At 41.6% G+C, this 19,205-nt stretch overlaps 1 protein-coding gene across 5 annotated transcripts; it reads left to right on the top strand.

Moving 5' to 3' along the window:
- The first annotated feature begins 1,662 nt into the window (after positions 1-1,662).
- LOC147034119 (sterile alpha motif domain-containing protein 9-like) lies at positions 1,663-18,875 on the top strand. 5 transcript variants are annotated; one of them, XM_085876725.1, is made up of 5 exons: positions 1,710-1,819; positions 6,699-6,792; positions 7,022-7,127; positions 7,585-7,667; positions 12,180-18,875. In XM_085876725.1, exon 5 carries the CDS (start codon positions 12,248-12,250, stop codon positions 17,075-17,077), a length of 4,830 nt encoding a protein of 1,609 aa, XP_085732851.1. In that variant the 5' UTR covers positions 1,710-1,819; positions 6,699-6,792; positions 7,022-7,127; positions 7,585-7,667; positions 12,180-12,247; the 3' UTR covers positions 17,078-18,875. The 5 variants fall into 5 exon arrangements, with proteins under 5 accessions (XP_085732845.1, XP_085732823.1, XP_085732851.1 ...); XM_085876719.1 differs by lacking the exon at positions 6,699-6,792 and having other exon boundaries at positions 1,663-1,819; XM_085876704.1 differs by lacking the exon at positions 7,585-7,667.
- Positions 18,876-19,205: the final 330 nt, after the last annotated feature.

Below are 19,205 nucleotides of genomic sequence, written 5' to 3'. Positions count from 1 at the left end.
AGGGGTGGGAGAAAAAGAGAGGGGGTGGGAGAAAAAGAGAGGGGAGGGGTGGGAGAAAAAAGAGAGGGGAGGGGTGGGAGAAAAAGAGAGGGAGGGGTGGGAGAATAAGAGAGGGGTGGGGTGGGAGAAAAAGAGAGGGGAGGGTTTGGAGAAAAAGAGAGGGGAGGGTGGGAGAAAAAGAGAGGGGAGGAGTGGGAGAAAAAGAGAGTAGTGGGGTGGGAGAAAAAGAGAGGGGTGGGGTCTGAGAAAAAGAGAGGGGAGGGGTGGGGTGTTAGAGAGAGACAGTTGCTCTCTCTCATCCCTTTCTATCATCCGCATCTTCCTCTCTCTCAAACCTACGCTCTTCAAATCTCTTTGCACAACCTCCACCTTAATATCTGTGGTCCTCTTGATCTTTTCACTCTAATTGGCTCTTTCCCTGATTTCTTGATTGGTTCTTCATCGTCACGTGTCCAGACCACCACAACCTTGTCTCTCTCATGATCGAATCCTTTCTGTGGTTCAACTCGAGCTCACTGGCATATGTATCTCCTCATTCCTCGACTGTTCTTCCTTAATCCTTTTTTAAAAAAATTTAAAACGTTTTTTAAAAATTACCTGCAACATCAGGGGTAAATCAGGGTGGGTCTGAGTACCTCATGTCTCCGATGGAGAGAGAGTGCCACCATAATTTGATGACATAATGCACAGACCTGATTCTTTTTCTTGGCAGGCTCAATGGTTCTGTTAAGGGTTTGGAGTTGAGGATAGTAGAGGAAGGGTTCCCATTAAATTTCAGGAAGGCAAACCTTGAGGGTATGAGGAGAGTATTGGGTGATGTAGATTGGGAGACAGCAGGACAATCAGCATCAGAGAAATGGGAAACCTTCAAGGACCAAATGTTTAGAGTGCAGCGTAAGTACATTCCAATCAGGTGGAAATCTACAAACAGAAAGAGACCAGGGTGGTTGAGCAGTGAGATAAGGAGCGATATTAAGGAGAAGCAGAAGGCATTTATTACCTCTGCCACCGAAGGTGAAGGAGGTAATGTTCTCACCCCTCTCTGTCTGTTTGTTTGTTTGTCTGTCTGTGTGCAGGATATCTCAAAAGGTTGTGGACCGATTTGGACGAAATTTTGTGGAGAGTTTGGGTGTGTGACAATGAGGAATTGTTTAGACTTTGCTGAAGATACGGCCACTAGAAATTGATAAGCGATTCTTCACCATTGAGAGATCGAGCCAAAAACGATACAGAGCATGATATATCAAAAAGTTGTGGACAAGCTATGACAAAACTTGCTGGATGAGTTGGTTAGGTGACAAGAACAAGCTGATTAGATTTTGGTTCAGGTCCGAATCCAGATCCGGCCTCTCAGTGGGATACAAAACAAACTGTTCAGCCTGGCAAAGATATGTGCTCTACCAAGTGCCATTCTAGCCACCTTTTGAATAATACACGTTTTATTTCAGCTCGTTTGGGGTGATTCTCGCAATCTTCTCTGTTTTTTTAGGAGTGCTGCTACTCCATTGCCTGCAAAATTACATAGAGTATCTCAAAAGGAAATGTGGTTCGATGAGAAACATCAAAGCAATGTTAGATGTAGAATTCCAACCCATCATGTGTCGGCATAATCGGTGAACAAATAAACAAGTATTTGTAAACCGGTTTCAACTATTTATATACATATCTAAAGGGCGTTGGCAGAAGTTTCCTTTTACATCTCTGACTTGTCGCACGCACCCAGCACCAGCAGCAGAAACAAGCTTCGCTGTGTGGTTGAAATCAGCGCGGGGTTTGCTCAGTAAAGAGATACGGTTGATGGTCATGCTTCCATTTCTGGGTGAGTAATAAACTCTTCAGTATATTTCTGGGTCGTTTCTAGACTGGGCTCTGACCAAAGCTGTTCCTCCGCTGGAACCAATGCACATCATGGTGTAAGAACGCTCTTAATTGTGTCTTCTCGAAACATTGTAAGATGTTCAGCATTGTCTTGATCAGAAAACTTGTTTCTTGCTCTTAAAATCCTTCTTTGATATTTTTGTATACAGAGTCGAGGTTGGTGGAGGACCTGAAGCACAGAATAGATCAGGACATAAAAGAAAAAGAAAAAGGGAAATAGAGGTGGGGGGAACAATAGCAGCAGGAAAGAGGGACAGAATGCTTCCGGTTCCCAGTTTGGAGCGTCGACAGGTCTCCTTCGGGGCTCTCTGTTGACAATCTCAAAGTTAAGTTTGCGGTCGTTATCTGTCCCATTTTAACTGTTTATTTTTCTCACCTACATGTTACTGTGTGTTCCTAGTTCGGTTTTGTTTCTAAAATCGTACTATTTTGTGAGATTTTGTCGACCTTGTCTTCCCGGGTGCTTGAGGCCTACTGGTTCCCCTTGGTGTATGCTCGTGTTTATTTGTTTTTTTATGCCCATTACCTTCAATTCCTATCTTCCCCACTTCCCTAACGTCCCCATCCCTCCCAAATAATCACTCTATTTCTTATCTTTCAAAAAAAAAAATCCCCCTCCCTTTCTCCTTGCACACTTTTGAGTCTTGAATCTTCTTCATCTTCTTCATCTCCTCTTCTTCCTCTTCTTCTTCCTCTATTTCTTCTACAACTTCCACGACCGAATCTGTTGAAAACTCTCTCAAACATTAATAATAATAACAAAAACGATCTCTTATAATGCTTCATCTTCCTCTTTCACACGTGTGGTACTCTTTACTGTTTCATAATGCACTACTCTTCTGCTATTTAAACAGATTGCTCTCAATTCAACCTCTCCTTCATACCTTGCCTAAAATAATCCAACTGTTACAGCGTTTCTTCTCTCCATTCTCTGAATTCGCCTTTATTGCATCCATCAAGAATTGTGTTAAATCGCATCTCTGACCTAAAACTTTTTAAAACCCCAGTTTGCTATGAATGTTCGCTTTCCATCAACCATTCTTTTTTTCCAACTTCAGTGCCAACTCACCCCTCTCACCCCTCACTCCCAAAGCAACCATCCCACACTTCTCCCTCCAAGCCTCCCTCTCACCTCTCTCAAAAACTGCCCCTCACCTTTCTCCCACCATTCACCCCCTCACTCATCCTTCTCAAAGTTGCCCCCCACTCTCATCCACAAAGCTGCCTCCTTCCACTGCCCTCTCACCTTCATCTCTTCACTCCAGCTCCTCAAATCCTCAACTGCCTTCTTCCCCCTCTCTTTCCCCCCCTCTCCCCCAGCACCACAGAGCCTTTTCTCCTCCTCATTCGCCCCCTCCCCTAGCTATTCTGCAATCCCCCACACTCTTTCATCAACCCCCTTACCCCCCTCATCCCATGTCCTACTCTCCCCCTCCCCCATCCCCTGCACCCAAAGCCTCCTCCCCTCCCTCTTCATTAAAAGTGAGGACCTCAAATATCCGGGGCCTTCGCTCAAACCTTTCAGATCTTTCCATACAGGTTGGCACTGACAAACCAGACATAATCTGCCTCATAGAAACTTTCCTCCCCCAAGACGTGTCTGACTCCCAAGTATCTCTCCCTGGTTACTCCCTCCTCTGGTATGACAGACCTGAGCCTCGTCCTGGTGGAGGAGTTGCTCTCTTCATCAACGACTCTATTCCTCACTCTCCATGCACTGCTCTCACTCCCCCACACCCCCAGGAATACTTCTGGCTACGGCTTCCCCTCCACTCCCGCCTCATGTTTATATGTGTACTGTACCGTCCACCTAACAGTGATGACTCCATCTACACCTCACTATCCGAAAACATGGACCAACTTCTATCTTATCATCCAAACTCTCTCTTCCTCATATGTGGCGACTTCAATTGTAATCATGCCAGTTGGCTAGGTGTGGGTACCTCTCTCATCTGTCATGGCACCTCAGCAAAAGCTTTCTGTGACTCATTGGGACTGACTCAATTGGTCAACTTCCCGACCCGGATCTCAACCAATGTTACTTCATCTCTTCTGGATCTGATTTTGACAAATTTCCCTGACAATATCTGCTGCTCTTCCTCCGTTCAAATTGGTTCTTCTGACCAGGTCCTTGTCAAAGTGGACATCTCTCTGGCTATTATCAGAGAACTACCTCACTGCCGTCAAGTCTGGCATTTCACTCAAGCCGACTGGCAGGGTCTCCAAGCAGCCATCAAACTTATAGACTGGTCTCCTATCGCTACTTTCTCAAACATCAACTCATCCTGGGAATTCTTTCAAAGAAACTTGCTCTCCCTCATGCACAGATTTATCCCCTCTCGTCTTCAATTGTCCTACCCTTCCTCCCGTCCTTGGTTCACTGAAGCTTGTGGTGAGGCAGTTGTCCTGAAACAACTTGCCTTTGCCTCATGGAAAGCAAATCCAACTGAGGGCAATCTCAGTTCCTTCCACAAAGCTCGGAACAAGTGTGTATCTACCCTCAGGAGAGCCAGAAAACAACATCTTTCTCATCTCAAGTCTGAACTCTCAAACCTCTCTCCCTCCTCAAAATCCTGGTGGTGTCTAATCAAATCTGTTTCTGGTATATGTTCCCCCTCCATCCCCTCCCTTACCTCAAATGGCCACACTGCTGATACCGCACGTGAAAAAGCTGATGCCTAAACTCGGTGTTTGCAGCTAAATCTTGTGTCCAAACCCATCACTTTCTCTACCCACCTTACCCAGTCACACCCAACTGTCCCTGGACTCTATGTCATTTTCTCCTGACAAGGTGGAGAGCTTCGACAAACCTCAACTCAGATTCTGCAACTGGTCCAGACGGCATCAGCCCACGTATCCTCAAAGCCTGCTCTTCTGCTCTTGCTCACCCTCTCTCTGTTCTATTCACCCTCTCATTTGCTCAAGGTCATCTGCCATCTGCTTGGAAATCAGCAAACATCACTGCCCTGCATAAAAAAGGTGCAAAAACAGATCCCTGCAACTACAGACCAATCAGCCTTCTCCCAATCATCAGCAAGGTTATGGAATCCATCATCGCTTCAGACATTATTTATCCTTCCTCTTCTCCAATGGCTTGATTTCTGACCGTCAATTTGGTTTCAGGCCAGGTCACTCTACCCTGGATATGCTGCTTCTGCTCTCCCAACAATGGATGGAGGTCCTCAATGCCAGACAGGAAATCCAAGCCGTATCCCTGGACATATCACGTGCTTTTGACACAGTCTGGCACCCTGCCCTACTCACCAAACTCTCTTCCTATGGTATCCAAGGCCATCTCCACTCATGGCTCGCAGACTTCCTCTCCTGTCGCAGTCAACGTGTGGCCCTAAATGGAGTTCTTTCATCCCCTCTTCCTGTCCAGGCTGGAGTTCCTCAAGGTAGCGTTCTGGGCCCTGTTATTTTTCTGGTTTTCATCAATGATCCTCCGACTCTCTGGAAAATCCTCTATATCATTTTCCTGATGACTCCACCCTTTGCCGTACCATCGGTCATCCCTCAGACCGGTAAGCAGAAGCAGCAGCTTCTTCGCTCACTGCAGATCTGGGTAAAATCACAAACTGGTCCAACACGTGGAACATGTCTTTCAATCCGGACAAATCTCACACTCTCACTATGTCTCTTTGAAAGGACTGTTTATAACGCCCCCCCCCCATCCACTTTCTCAACAATCCTCTGGAAGAAGTTCTTTCTTTCAAGCTTCTGGGTCTCACTATCTGCCATGAGCTTTCCTGGGAAAGCCACATTTCAAACCTCGCCTCCAAAGCCAGTCGCCGACTGGGAATCCTCCGTCGTGCAAAGTCCTTCCTCGGCCCACCTGAGCTCCTGACCACTTACAAAGCTTTTGTCTGCAGCCTGATGGAGTACTGCTTTCCCCTCTGGGCTGGTGCTCCTGCCTCCCACCTTTCTCGGCTTCACGCTGTAGAAACCAAGGCATTTAGGATCAGTGGCATCTCCCGCGATGAGGGTGAGTCTTTGGGCCTCTCACTCAATCACCGCAGATTGGTCGGTGGTCTTTCTCTCTTCTGCCATCTCCTCTCCAGCCTCGCCCCCCCTGCTCTCTCTCTGATTTGTCCCCACCACATTTCCACAGGGCGCTCAAGGTGCGCCAACAACCCCCTTCTGGTAAAACTACCAAAATCACGAATCACCTTCACTCTTTCATTCCTCTTTTTCCCACCTTTGGAATGAACTCCCTCACTCTATTCATTCCCATTCTTCCCTCCAGGCCTTCAAAACAGCTGTTCACCACCACCTCTTATCACCCCCCATCCAAATCCTCGATCTTTTCTACCCCCGATAATCCACCAAGCCCACCTCCTTCAAATTCCCTGCTTTCCTTCCTGAAAGTCCCTGTAATGTCCATCTTCTATTCCCCATGTTCCCCGTCCCATCCCTCTCCCTCCCACAGATCTCCTAATCTCTCTGTTCCCCACTGTTTTGTCCTTCCTACTCCTGCCCCTCTTGTCTCATGCCCCCCTTGCTGTGCGTTGTGTGTTCGCTCTCATACGAGACTCGACAAGGTATACAAACATATATATGTATATATATATATATATATATATATATAAACATATATATATATATATATATATATATATATATATATATATATATATATATATATATATATATATATATATATATATATATATATAGGGAGGCTTGGAGGAACATCAGGGATGTGTGGAAGAATAAGAGAAAGGGGGGAGGGACACAATGGTTGAAGGGAAGGGTGGGGGAGGAGGTGAACAAGCTGTATTCATCCCTGTTTGTTTGTCTTATTGTTTGGCTGTGAGCAGGATATCTCAAAAAGCTATTGACGGATGCAGATGACAGATTGGGTGTGTGACAAGGACGAATTGATGAAGGCAGGGGCCATTTACTCAGAGAATGGTAAATACCCTGGAAAGTTCGTTCAGCATAAATGGTACATACTGTAGGTTTAAACTGGAATTAGATACAGTAGGTCACAAGAAGCTCTGGAGATACAGGGGTACATAGGTATTGCAATTTTTTTTCTGGAGCTATTGTTTATACAATAAGGAGAAAATATATTTTACATTCAAATAAAAAATTAATAAAGAATGACACCCAATTAATAAGGTGTTTCTTTCATTCACAGGGAGAAACATATTGGAGGCTGCTGCAAGCCACACACAGAGCCATTGAGCATACCTGGAAGACCTTGCCAGCTGTGTTTGCTCTTTTAATTTGACGGCATATAAGAGGTAAGAGGCCACAATACATCATTCCAAGAGACAAGAAATGCAACAGGAATTATGTATACAAAAGTTGGAACAATATTGGGAGATACAGTGCGTTCCATCAGTATTGGAACAGTGAAGTCAAATTTGTTATTATTGCTATGGACTTAAGAAATTTGGATTTGAGATCAAAAGATGAATATGAGGCAAGAATACAGGTCAGCTTTTATTTATTGGTATTTCTATAATAGACGTTTTACCATTGTAGAACAATACCACTTTTTATGTTCAGTTCTTCCATTTTAGGCATAACTGTTGGAACAGATTAACTTAAAGAAAATTAAAGTAGTATAATAATTACCTTCGCAAACTTCGTTTGACGAAGGTATTGTATCGACCCCTGTGTATTTATTTATTGGTAAATATGTGTGCGGACAACATTGCGCAAAAACTGCTGGACCGATTTGCATGAAATTTTCAGACATGATGTGCAGTTACTCAAGGACGCCAGGCGAAGCTTTTGGGAGCGATCGGATCAAAGGTCAAGGTCAAGGTCACAAAAAGGTCAAAATTGTTTTTTTGCGATTAAAGTGTCAATTTTGTTCCGATTTACATCAAATTAAGTCCAAAATGTTCAGTATTCAAATCCCGATCCACTGATATAGCGTATGGTATAGTGTTTGCAACCCTAGTTAGTCTGTGGAAGTCAAAGTTCAAGGGGGTCACCAAAATGGAGTTTTTTGATTGGGAAGCGTTGTGGACAACATTACACAAAAACCACTTCGCAGATTGTCATGAAATTTTGTGGATGTGTTTGGCATCACGAGAGGACAAATCGATTAGATTTTGGGAGCGATCGGATCAAAGGTTAAGGTCAAGGTCACAAAAAGGTCAAAATCGTTTTTTCGTGATTAAATTGTCAATTTTGTTTTGATTTACAGAAAATTAACTCCAAAATGTTCAAAATTAAATTCCCCATCCTCTAATATGACACATGGTATAGTATTTTTGTCACCCAAGGCAGCGGTTGGGGGTCAAAGGTCAAGGGGGTCACACAAATTCACATTTATATCGGAAAGCGTTGTGGACAACTTAACGCAAAAAAACAAAATGCAGAGAGGCTTTAATTGTTTTGGATTTGTTTGGCATCATGAAAGGACAAATCCATTAGATTTTGGGAGCGATCGGATCAAAGGTCAAGGTCACAAAAAGGTCAACATCGTTTTTTCATGATGAAAACGGTTAATATGTTTCCGATTTACATCAAATTAACTCCAAATTGTTCAGTGTTCAATTCCCCATCTTCTGAAATGACACAAGGTATAGTACTATTGTCACCCTAGGTAGCGGTTGTGGGTCAAAGGTCATGTGGGTCACGAAATGCATATTTGTATTGAGATGCGTTGTGGACAACTTAATACAAAGGTAACTAGTGGCTGCGGCGAAGGTATGCGCTCTACGAGTGCCCGTTCTAGTTAGTATTTGGTTACATATCACTTGCATACAATAACTGCATTGAGTCTGTGACCCAATAACATCACCAAACTCTTGCAGCTGTCCTTCGATCTGCTTTGCCAAGCCTTTACCGCAGCCATTTTCAGTTGTTCTTTGTTTTGGAAGGGTTTCTGACTTTAGTCTCCTCTTCAGCAAGTGAAATGCATGCTCCATTGGATTTAAATCAGGAGATCGACTTGGCCAGTCTAAAACCTTCCACTTTTTCCTCTGATGAACTCCTTGGTTGCATTGGCAGTGTGTTTTGGGTCATTGTCTTGCTGCATGGTGAAGTGTCACCCAATGAGTACGGAGGCATTTTCTTGTACATAAACAGACAAAATGTTTCTCTCCACTTCTGCATTCATTCTGCTGCTGCCATCATTAGTGACATCATCAATAGAGATGAGTGAGCCAGTTTCAGAGGCAGCCATGCAGGCCCAAGCTCATGACACTACCTCCACCATGTTTCACAGATGAGATAGTGTGCTTTGGATCATAAGTAGTTCCTTCCTTTCTTCACAAGTTTGCCTCTCCATCGCCTTTGTAATTCTGCTGTCAAAGTATTCTGTGAATGGTAGATGGTGATACTTTCACCTTACTCTCTGGTGGTTGTTGGTGATGTCACTGACACTTCTTTTAGGGTTTTTCTTCACAGCTCTGATAATTTTTGTCATCATCTGCAGTTGTTTTCATGGACAGCTCTCTAGTCTTTATGCCTACTCACTCCCAAGGCAAAAGCAAAGGCTAAAACCAACATGAGACACTCACAGCTCTTTTATGTATGAACAATCAATGCAACAAGAAACACTTGTCGGTCATTTGTTCAAATACTTATGCTCACCTAAAATGGGGGGACTAAACATAAAAAGTGGTACAAGTCTGAAGACGACGATGGTTCACGAGCGGTATTTGACGATGTAGATTGTTTCAGAAGTCAAGGATGAGACAATGTGATAATGTTTGACCAAGTTATAAAAATGATCAACATGATTTGGTACGAGTGACAGGTTATTAGCTGCAAAATGTCGAAAACCCGGTTTCGTTCAACAACTTTAAAAATTTGACCTTTGCACAACCTTTAAAGGTCACAAAACAATGTTGTGGACATTAAAATAAGGAAACAGGATACGTGATATAGCTTATTGGAGTTAGTTCGTCGAAGAAGGTCGAAAACCCGGTTCGATTCCCACAACTTTGAAAATTTGACCTTTGTGACCTTTAAAGGTCAAAGGTCAAGGATTATGATCTTTGTTGCAAAACTTCCTCTGGAACATTCCAGGAACAATATAACGTCATATAGGTTATATGGCATTTCGCATTCATCGGATTATCCAGACTTTGATGAAATCAGCGTAAAAACAAACTTGAAGGGGGCGCCACGGGCAAGGTGTTCGAGATAGAGAAAAATGGTTTCAAGACTTTAGGTGGGCAATGACCTCAAGATTATGCATAAAATATATTGTCATCCTAGCTCTCAAAGTTTGGGCGGTCGTATGATTTTTATGTCAAAATTCGAAATTTTCTAAGTTCGTGACCTTGACCTTGTGACCTTGACCTTGGGACGAAAATGAAAAATCGAGCTTCGTGGGGCTATGCAGGTGCCATTGGGCTAACCAAATACTGAAACCCCTGCCAGATTCGACAAACCTCCTAGGAGAAGATGCAAATTGAAATTGGCTACCCCCTAAAAACACAATTCGCAATTTTCTAAGTTCGTGACCTTGTGACCTTGACCTTGGGATGAAAATGAAAAAAAAAATCGAGCTCCATAGGGCTATGTAGGTGCCATTGGGCTAACCAAATACTGAAACCCTTGCCAGATTCGACAAACCACCTAGGAGAAGATGCAAATTGAAATCTGCTACCACCCTAAAACACAATTCGCAATTTTCTAAGTTCGTGACCTTGTGACCTTGACCTTGGGACGAAAATGAAAACTTGAGCTCCGTGGGGCTATGCAGGTGCCATTGGGCTAACCAAATACCGAAACCCCTGTAAGATTCGACAAACCCCTGAGGAGAAGATGCAAATTGAAATCGGCTACCCCCTAAAAACACATGTTTTTTTGGGCGTGGCTCCGCCCATAATGGGCGCACCACGCCCATTCTCAGGAAAACACAATTAGATCATGATATAAACCTCCCACCAAAATTTTATCAGGATCGGATCAAAACCATGGAGCTATGCTCGGGACAGACAGACAGACAGACAGACAGACAGACAGACAGACAGACAGACAACAACGAATATAGTGGTCACTTATTTTTTTCGTGAAAATATTTTTTCGTGAACCAATTATTTTTTTCGTGAAAATATTTTTTTGTGAACCAATAATAAGGGTAGACACAATCTCAAAAAAAAAGAAATTTGGAATTTTTTTTTTTTCGACTAGATCGACTACCCAACAGACAAACAGACAAAAAATTTCAAAGTCCCGTTGCTAGGCAATGGTGGTGTCCATAGCAACAGTTTTCATTTGTACACAACTAGGTCATGGTATGAACCTACCAACCAAGTTTCATCGAAATCGTCATTGTATTAACTGAAATCGCCATTTTAAATACTGATAATAAGGGTAGAACAAATCTAAAAAAAAAAAAAATTGGAATTTTTTTTTTGGTCGACTACATCGACTACCCAATAGATATAAAGCTGAGTTTGTGTGTGGGTCATAAGACCTACCCATCCTCGAGGCCACGCCTTTCCCTCTCTCCCCCAGCGCCACAAGCATCTCATTAGCCAGGCCACGCCTTTCCCTCCTGCCGCCCAGTCATCGCCGCCATCTTTTTCACTCCGCATAGCTCTGAGGATTCATAGCTCCCTCTGATGTACATTTGAAGACTGAACAATGCATATGCTATCGTTAAATAAAGGTACCGTTTTGAGGAAACAAAGGAACATTTTGATTACAACTCAAACGAGGTAATGCATGTTTGTCTTTTTTTGCAGTAGTCTAATATGCACCACCCAATGAGGTACGTTAATTCTCATAATGTAGAGGAAAGAAAATAGTGGTCTTTCATTAAAAAAAAAAACTTTTGGTTTTCGCCCAACTTTTCAAAGCTTATAAACAAACTGATGGACATGTAATTCACATATTATGTGAAGCTAATAAACATTAAAATTGGCTTGGTCATGAAATGCCTGCATCCATAATCAATTCGTCAGGAGGCGGGGAAATTCCCGAGAGATATTTATGATGTACAGGTACACTTTAAAGAAGTTATGTACGCATACACTTTAAAGTTATATGAAATGTACATAGACTTTCGTACATTCAACATCACCTCTGAGTTTTCGTACATTAAAAAAAACACTAAACCGCGTTGAAAACTGAACAAGCTACGCAGGGCCGGATTTACTTGCTTGTGGGACCTAGGCCAAACCTTATCAGTGTCCCCCCCCCCAAATATATATATATATATATATATATATATATATATATATATATTGTAATGTAAAAAAAATAAGGTTGGGCACAAAGTCAACACAGGATGAATTCAAACAAATTATGTTGTTTTAGTATTATGTGTCCCACTTAAATGATGCAGGATAAAATATTTCTTATCACTGTGTGTGCAGGGCCAGCAGGTGGTACCTTCCCTTACCTTACCAGGTGGTACAGCAGGTAACCAAGCCTTCCCACAACCATGGAGCAGTGGGGGCGACAAGAGGTGCGGCAGTGGCTGCTCGATGAGGTACACATACTGCCGAAACATGCAGACAAACTCTTCAAAGAAGAAGTGACGGGCCCGGTAATGCAAGAACTTACAAAGGAAGATCTAAGCAAGTTTAAAATTCCTCATGATCAAATCATGTTGATTATTGGGAAACGGAACGATCATCTCAAAAGTGTACAAGATAAAGAAAGACTAGAAACAGGCAAATTGCATAAAGAAGATGCTGAACATGCGACATTATCCATGGTTCCATTAAACAAGGGAGCCAAAAGAAAAACTTCTGCTTCAAAAACTGGAAATGCACATAGTCCTGGAAAATCTAATGACAGTTTGGGTGATGAGGAAAACATTGTAAAGAAAACTGACAACACAACGGAATCAAGAGGTGTTGCATCCACATCTCCAGCAGACAGAAATGCTTCTGAGTTTAGCAACAAAACAAATGCAAAAAGTGAAACACAAAAACAGGAAAACATAACGACACCAGTCCATAATCATTGTTCTCCTTCTCCATTTGACCTCTTACATACATCACACAGATACATTAAAGGAAGTACTCTTCCACCTGAGACAGGCAAAATAAACTACATGGAACCTGTGCACGAGTACAAGTTGTACAAATGTCAAGATGTTGATGTGGTATCCAGGATGAAAAAATTTTGTAATGAAGTGTTGAGGTTTGCAGCTGGATGCATGAACCGCAGGACAAATGGGACGATCCACTTTGGGGTTGGTGACACGAAAAGCGGTTACGCTCATGGTGAAATTGTTGGTGTCCACGTTAATGGTGACAAAAGCAAGTTTGAAGAATCTCTTTTAAAAAGCATTTCCAAACATTTCAAAAACAATCCACATGATGCCGAGGAGTGTATCCGGCCACCAAGATTTGTCGAGGTTATCTCCGAATCCTACATGTCTCTCAATGAGTTTGTGATCGAAGTGGATGTTGAGCCAGGGAGCCAAATCTGCAAGGAAACAGTTTATGAAGTCGATCAAATGATTATTGTTGATCACAATTGGAAAATAGACAAAGGGCATCTCTTTGTGAGAAAAGGATCGGCAACAAAAGATTTGACAGCAAACCAAGATGGGCGAGTTTCCTGGGAAATGCGTAAAAAGCTTGATGACAATGTGAAGACATGGACCAAAGAAAGAGAAATGAAGGAAAAAAAGGGCATTCAGAAAAAACGGTGCGAAGAAAATGGGGGGTTGAAGCTGATGAAGCTCATTACAGCTGGAAAAGAATCGTTTGATGATTCTGGATATGAACACTACATTTTGGTGGTGAATAAGGCAGACAAAACGCAACTTGAAAACTTGGAGTTTGTGAAACACATTAATTGGTTTGCAGTTTTAGATTTTGACCCGGAATCTGACCAATCGGGATTGTGCAATCAAGTTCGCTCGACAAAGGCAGCAAACTTACATTTTCCAGAGCAGTTTCTGGAATCTGAGGATGTGTCAAGTTTGGTCAAAAATCTTCATCTGTACAATCAGACAAGTTGGATTTTCTGCAACGGAAGGGACAATGTGTGTGACCAGAAGTACAGGCCAATGGACCCGAGGCAGTTTCAAAAAGAAAGAAGCAATGATTTAAGCCAACTTGTGAATGTAATTTGCCGCAGAGATATCATGCCTGTTGGAAAATACTTGGTTGTTTTCCTTGTATTGCTCAAAGTTGAGCAATTGATTGACCCAATGATGGAGGCATACTTTGACTTTTACAAGACCATGAAGGGATTGGAAGACATTTTGGTGATCACAGATGAATCTGAATCATTTGAAAGTTGGATCAGTTTGGCCCATTTGAAGGTTGACAAAATTGATGTTCAAAACCGTTCAGTGTACAACATGCCACTAAAGAATGTAAATGCAACACTGTTAAAGATGCAAGGTGCCACTCGAAGCAATACACGATATTTGTGTACATCTTCAAAAGGTTCTTGCGTTCTGGCTGAATCAGATGAAAACAGCTGGTCATACCTGACAGTAATATGCCAAAACGAATGCAAAGACACAGACCTGGAAAAAGATGAGACAAAGTTGGATGATTTCAGGAAACGTGTGGAAAAAGCATTTTACAAGGGAGGTAAAGTCAGTCCATGGAACTTCTATTTCGCTGAGAGATCCAAAAAGACTTTCATCAAAAGAGATAGTTTTGACTCACTCTCAAACACAATTGAATCAGCATTGAAATATGATTCAGTAGTGAAGACGGTTAATCTTTTCCATCACCCAGGTTGTGGAGGTACAACATTGGCATGGAATATGCTTTGGAATTTCAGAGAGAAGTACAGATGTGCTGCTGTTAAAGACAGCCAGACAGACTTCCAAGAAATTAGCAGGCAAGTTGTTGATTTGTTGATGTATGGGGAGATGGACTCAAACGCTTGTTATACTCCAGTCCTCTTACTTATTGACGATTTGGAGGAAAATGAGGGTATTCGGACGCTGGAGAGTCAAATCCGTGCGGCAATTGATGAAAGATGTGTGAGATTTGACAACACTCTGGTGATAATTTTGAACTGTATGCGTTCTCAGGAACCTGAAAAAAGACAGAAAAACACTATTTTGGACAGTGTGATTTTGAAACAAGAACTGTCGATCTCTGAGCAGGAAATATTCAAACAGAAGCTTCAAGAACTGCAAAAGGAATATGATGCTGTCGATACATTCCTGTCTTTCATGATAATGGCCGAGAATTTTGATGAAAAGTACATTGAAAATGCAACCAGGAACATGTTAAAGGGCATTGACAAACACAGCAAGAGCACAAAGCTGATTAAGTACTTGGCACTCATGAATGCTTATGTTCAAAATTCCTGTGTTTCAGTGGCAACGTGTGAAATTCTGCTTGATATCCCAACCGTCCGAAGCAAAATTTGGATGCCACTGACTCTGCAGAGTGTTTGGAGTGAACAAGCTCAGCTACTTTTGAAAATTGACAGACAATACAGCGCCTTTGAATCTGTAAGAATGAAGCATCACCTTGTGGCAGAACAAGTGGTGAAGCTGCTTGAAAACGAATACCAATGTCCCCAATGTGACATCGCCATGGAGTTACTAAGGGAAGATGATCTCTTCGAGCTCAGTATGGGACGTGAAATGCTAACAAAGTTTGTCAAAAGCATGATCATCACTCGTGAGAAAAAGGAACATGGTGCTGAGGCTGACACACGATTTTCACCACTGCTTGAAGACATTATGCTGAAAGAAAGCACTGAAAAGGCAGAAGAAGTGCTGCTGTGTACTGCAGAGAGATTTTCCGAAAATGCTTTTGTTGCACAAGCTTTGGCAAGGTACTACTACCTTCAGAAAAGCAATTTTACAGAAGCTCGTAAGTGGGCAAAAAAAGCAACAGGTCTCGCAAGCACAAGTTCTTACATTGCAGACACAAATGGACAGATCTGTAAACACGAACTGAAGGAAGTGTTCAACCTAAAAGCACTCAAAAGTGAAAAAGTTTTTCTTTCGCCGGACAGACTTGAAAAGGCAATAGCTCTAACTGAGGAGGCTTGTGGGTTTTTCAAGGAATGTCAGAGTTGTGCAAAAAAAGAGGAAGATGACTTGAATCTGTCTGGTTACTTTGGAGAAGTAGATGTCGGACTCCATTTTGTGCATGTTCTTGGATTGACGAAAATCTTTGACAACACAAACCCTGTGCTTAAATCAAACATGATCAGCTATCTGAAAGGGACAATTGATTTGTATCAGATGCCAAGAGAGGACAAAGAGCTGCGTCAGACTGTGAACCTCCTGAAAAGCAAGGAATATGTCATGATGAACCTGCACCGAAATATAACAGAGTCTTTACATACGCTGGATGATGCAACCAAACTCCTCAAACCCAGGCACGTGGCAAAGGAAATTCCTGAGAGCAGACATTTGCAAGGTATCACAAAGCTGTACAAGGTGTATATCACTACATTTTGCCCCGATGAATCAGAAGAGCAGCAAGAATGTCAAAGTTATTCTGAACTTCAGTCTCGGACCAAAATCGAGAGAAGGAAAGGAGATAGACTTGCTGGGCTCATGTTCTACTTGACAAGTGAAGAAAAGAAGAAAGAAGACAAGAAAAAAGATTTGTCATTGATCATTCATGAGTATGAAAAGATAATTTTGAATTCACCTCCTCACAATGTATTACCTGAACGGTGCAATCTCGTGATGGCTACGATAATTTTGCACTGGATTGACAGTACACAAATTGAAGGAGCAGGTCTTTATGCAAGACTTCAGCAGGATGTCAAAGAAATGGTAAAAATCACCAAAAAGAATATAAATAATCTTGGTCTGTTCTTTCTTGCCACTCTGTTTCTGTGGCCCACACTCGACAGCACTGAAAATGACCTCCTCCAATTACAGGCCTCTGTTGAAACATTGCAACGTGCATTTCGCAAAAAGTTCAATGGCTTTAGCCGTACCAGGCAGACACTTGCTTTCTTTTTCCTTGGGAAGGGCAGAGAGCTTGACAGGTTCCTGCCGAGGTTCAAAATTGACAAAGAATCCAAGGTTTATGGAAAAACACTCAGGCAGCTGTGGTTCAATGGAGATATTCTCAAAAACAAGCAAGTGGAGAATCTTTTGCGAAGGGTGAATGGGACAACAGATGAAAGGGGACAAACCATTTATCTGGATCACAAGGTGTGTTCTCCGCAAGGATCCAGTGAATTGATAAAGATTCCTGTCCGTCCTGTGAACCTGGGCCAAATCCGTAGAGGTCGGAGCATTGAGCGAGTCTCTTTCTTTGTAGGATTTGCCTTAGACGGGCCCATTGCCTACAATGTGCAGCCTTTGTAGTTCTTATTTTGATATGATGGTGATCACCTGAGGGCATGAAGATGTTTGTTGTTTAATCTCACAAACATATTTTTGGAAAATTAACATATTACTAGCGAAGAAACCTGTTTTAACGGATGGACTGGTTTCCCCAGAATTACAGATGGGTTAAATTTCCCAGAGATGGCAGCGTATGACGTGTACTACCCCCTCCCACTGGGAGCGACGACAAGCCATGCACATTTACATAAAAATAATTGGGGTTCTCCACCCCCTCTACCCTGATCCCAGAAAATAAATTTTTATTTTACTACCAAAAACATTCCCGTGCTCCCCATGAGTGCACCCTCCAGTTTTCAACTCATTCCATCCAGCGGTTCAGGAGTGCATAGAAATCAAACAACAAACACTTCTTGAATTATAGTCTGATAATTATCAGAAATCATGCAATTATAACTTTCCTCAAGTGCCATCTTTTTGGACATTGTGCATTATGCTTTCATTGTGTATGGACATTGTGTACTTTCCTCGAGGTCAATGCATCGTTCTGTCGATGCAATTTCTTCAAAATTAGCATAATGAGTTTGAAGGTGATAAAAACAAAAATAAAACGTTGTCAATTAAACTTGATTTGAAATAAATGTATTGTTATAAATCTGGAATGGAAAATGTACTCAAATATGGTATGATTCAATGTGCTTGAGCATGTATCTATTTTCATTTTAATTTACATCATCACATCTTTCCTCTGCATTGAAAGATAATCAACCTGTCCAGTAAAGATGTTCAAAATAGCCTAACCTTTCAACGAAAACTTTAATTGCCTATCATTTAAATCTATCCTGCATACTAAGGGATTTTAATGAAATGATAGATATAACGCACCAGCAAGCTTGATAGGACATATTATTTTAGCTCAACTGGAATATTGTTCTTAGAAAATGTCCAGATGTATTCACTAAGTTCTGATTGTTTCAAAATAGTATATATTTCCCTAGTCTGTTAAGAGCTGACTGACTTTTAACCGACATACCGTAGACTTATGTGAAATGCATTAACGTACCCAAAGAGCTGCAGTCCTGACGTCATTCTGTCATTCTGTGCTGGGAGAGAATCTACACATCTTGGTTTGAAATATATGCTACAATCCATCACCAAATCAATCTGGCTGCTGCACGAAGTTTGAAAATGATTTCCAACTGGGAATACCAAGACTTGACAACTGTGACGCCAGCATTTGGAAGTAAAAAAAAAAACAGAATGTCTCACTGAACACTCTATAAAGAACTCAACATTTCCATGTATTTTAGAATCTGGAGGAAGACGGTTATTTCCTCGACATTACTCCATATGCACATATGTATTTATTGATGTTGTTTATTAAATAAATGACTAAAATGTGCAGGATGATTTAAGAATTTCTTCTACAGTTCCATAACTCATCGAACTTGAGTAGCATTCCAAGTCTTTATTCTTAACTTTCAATGGGCAGTACCATAAATTTGTCAACCAGGAAGTCAATATTTCAAAATGAAATTATCAGCACAAATTAAATATCATTTTGAAGGGAATTGTACAAGCTGTTCAAAAATTGTAAATTATAAATGCACTTTTTTTTGAAAAAATCTGCACACTTCACAGAAATTTTTAATTGAACTTATGAAGTCAGAAAATTCATTTTTTCTGTGTACGTCCGAACACATGGTATTTTTTTAATTACTCCAAGGTCATTAAGGTGTTGACACTATTTTTTCATTGTTATTTGTTTTCTACTCAACACTCGTCATATCATGGCCAAATAAAAGTTTCATATTCTCAATCTTTGTGTCTGTGGTATCTTAATAATGTGTCCAAAATGTATGTCCGAAATTATGGAACTGCCCCAATGATAATGACAAGCCGAGTTTTTGTGTGTGACCTTTGCTTGTGGTCACAGTAGAGTTGTCGTCTGCTTCATGATCTTATGAATTGACTGGGTTGTCCATCTACCGATGGTTGCAGATGATGCTCAGGCTTACTTTTTCTCCTTTTTTCTACTTATTTCTCTTGCACTATTGTTGTCAAGTCAATTATTGTGTTTCATCCTTAATACTTGTCTTATTATTCCATGTATAAGATGTATAAGACTGCTTCAGCTGTGTTAAACCAC

The sequence above is a fragment of the Eptatretus burgeri genome, chromosome 1 (assembly GCF_056783735.1).
Source record: "Eptatretus burgeri isolate ZD-2024b chromosome 1, Ebu_testis_v1, whole genome shotgun sequence".
NCBI classification, from domain to species: Eukaryota; Metazoa; Chordata; class Myxini; order Myxiniformes; family Myxinidae; genus Eptatretus; species Eptatretus burgeri.
This window is presented reverse-complemented; position numbering and strand designations above follow the sequence as displayed.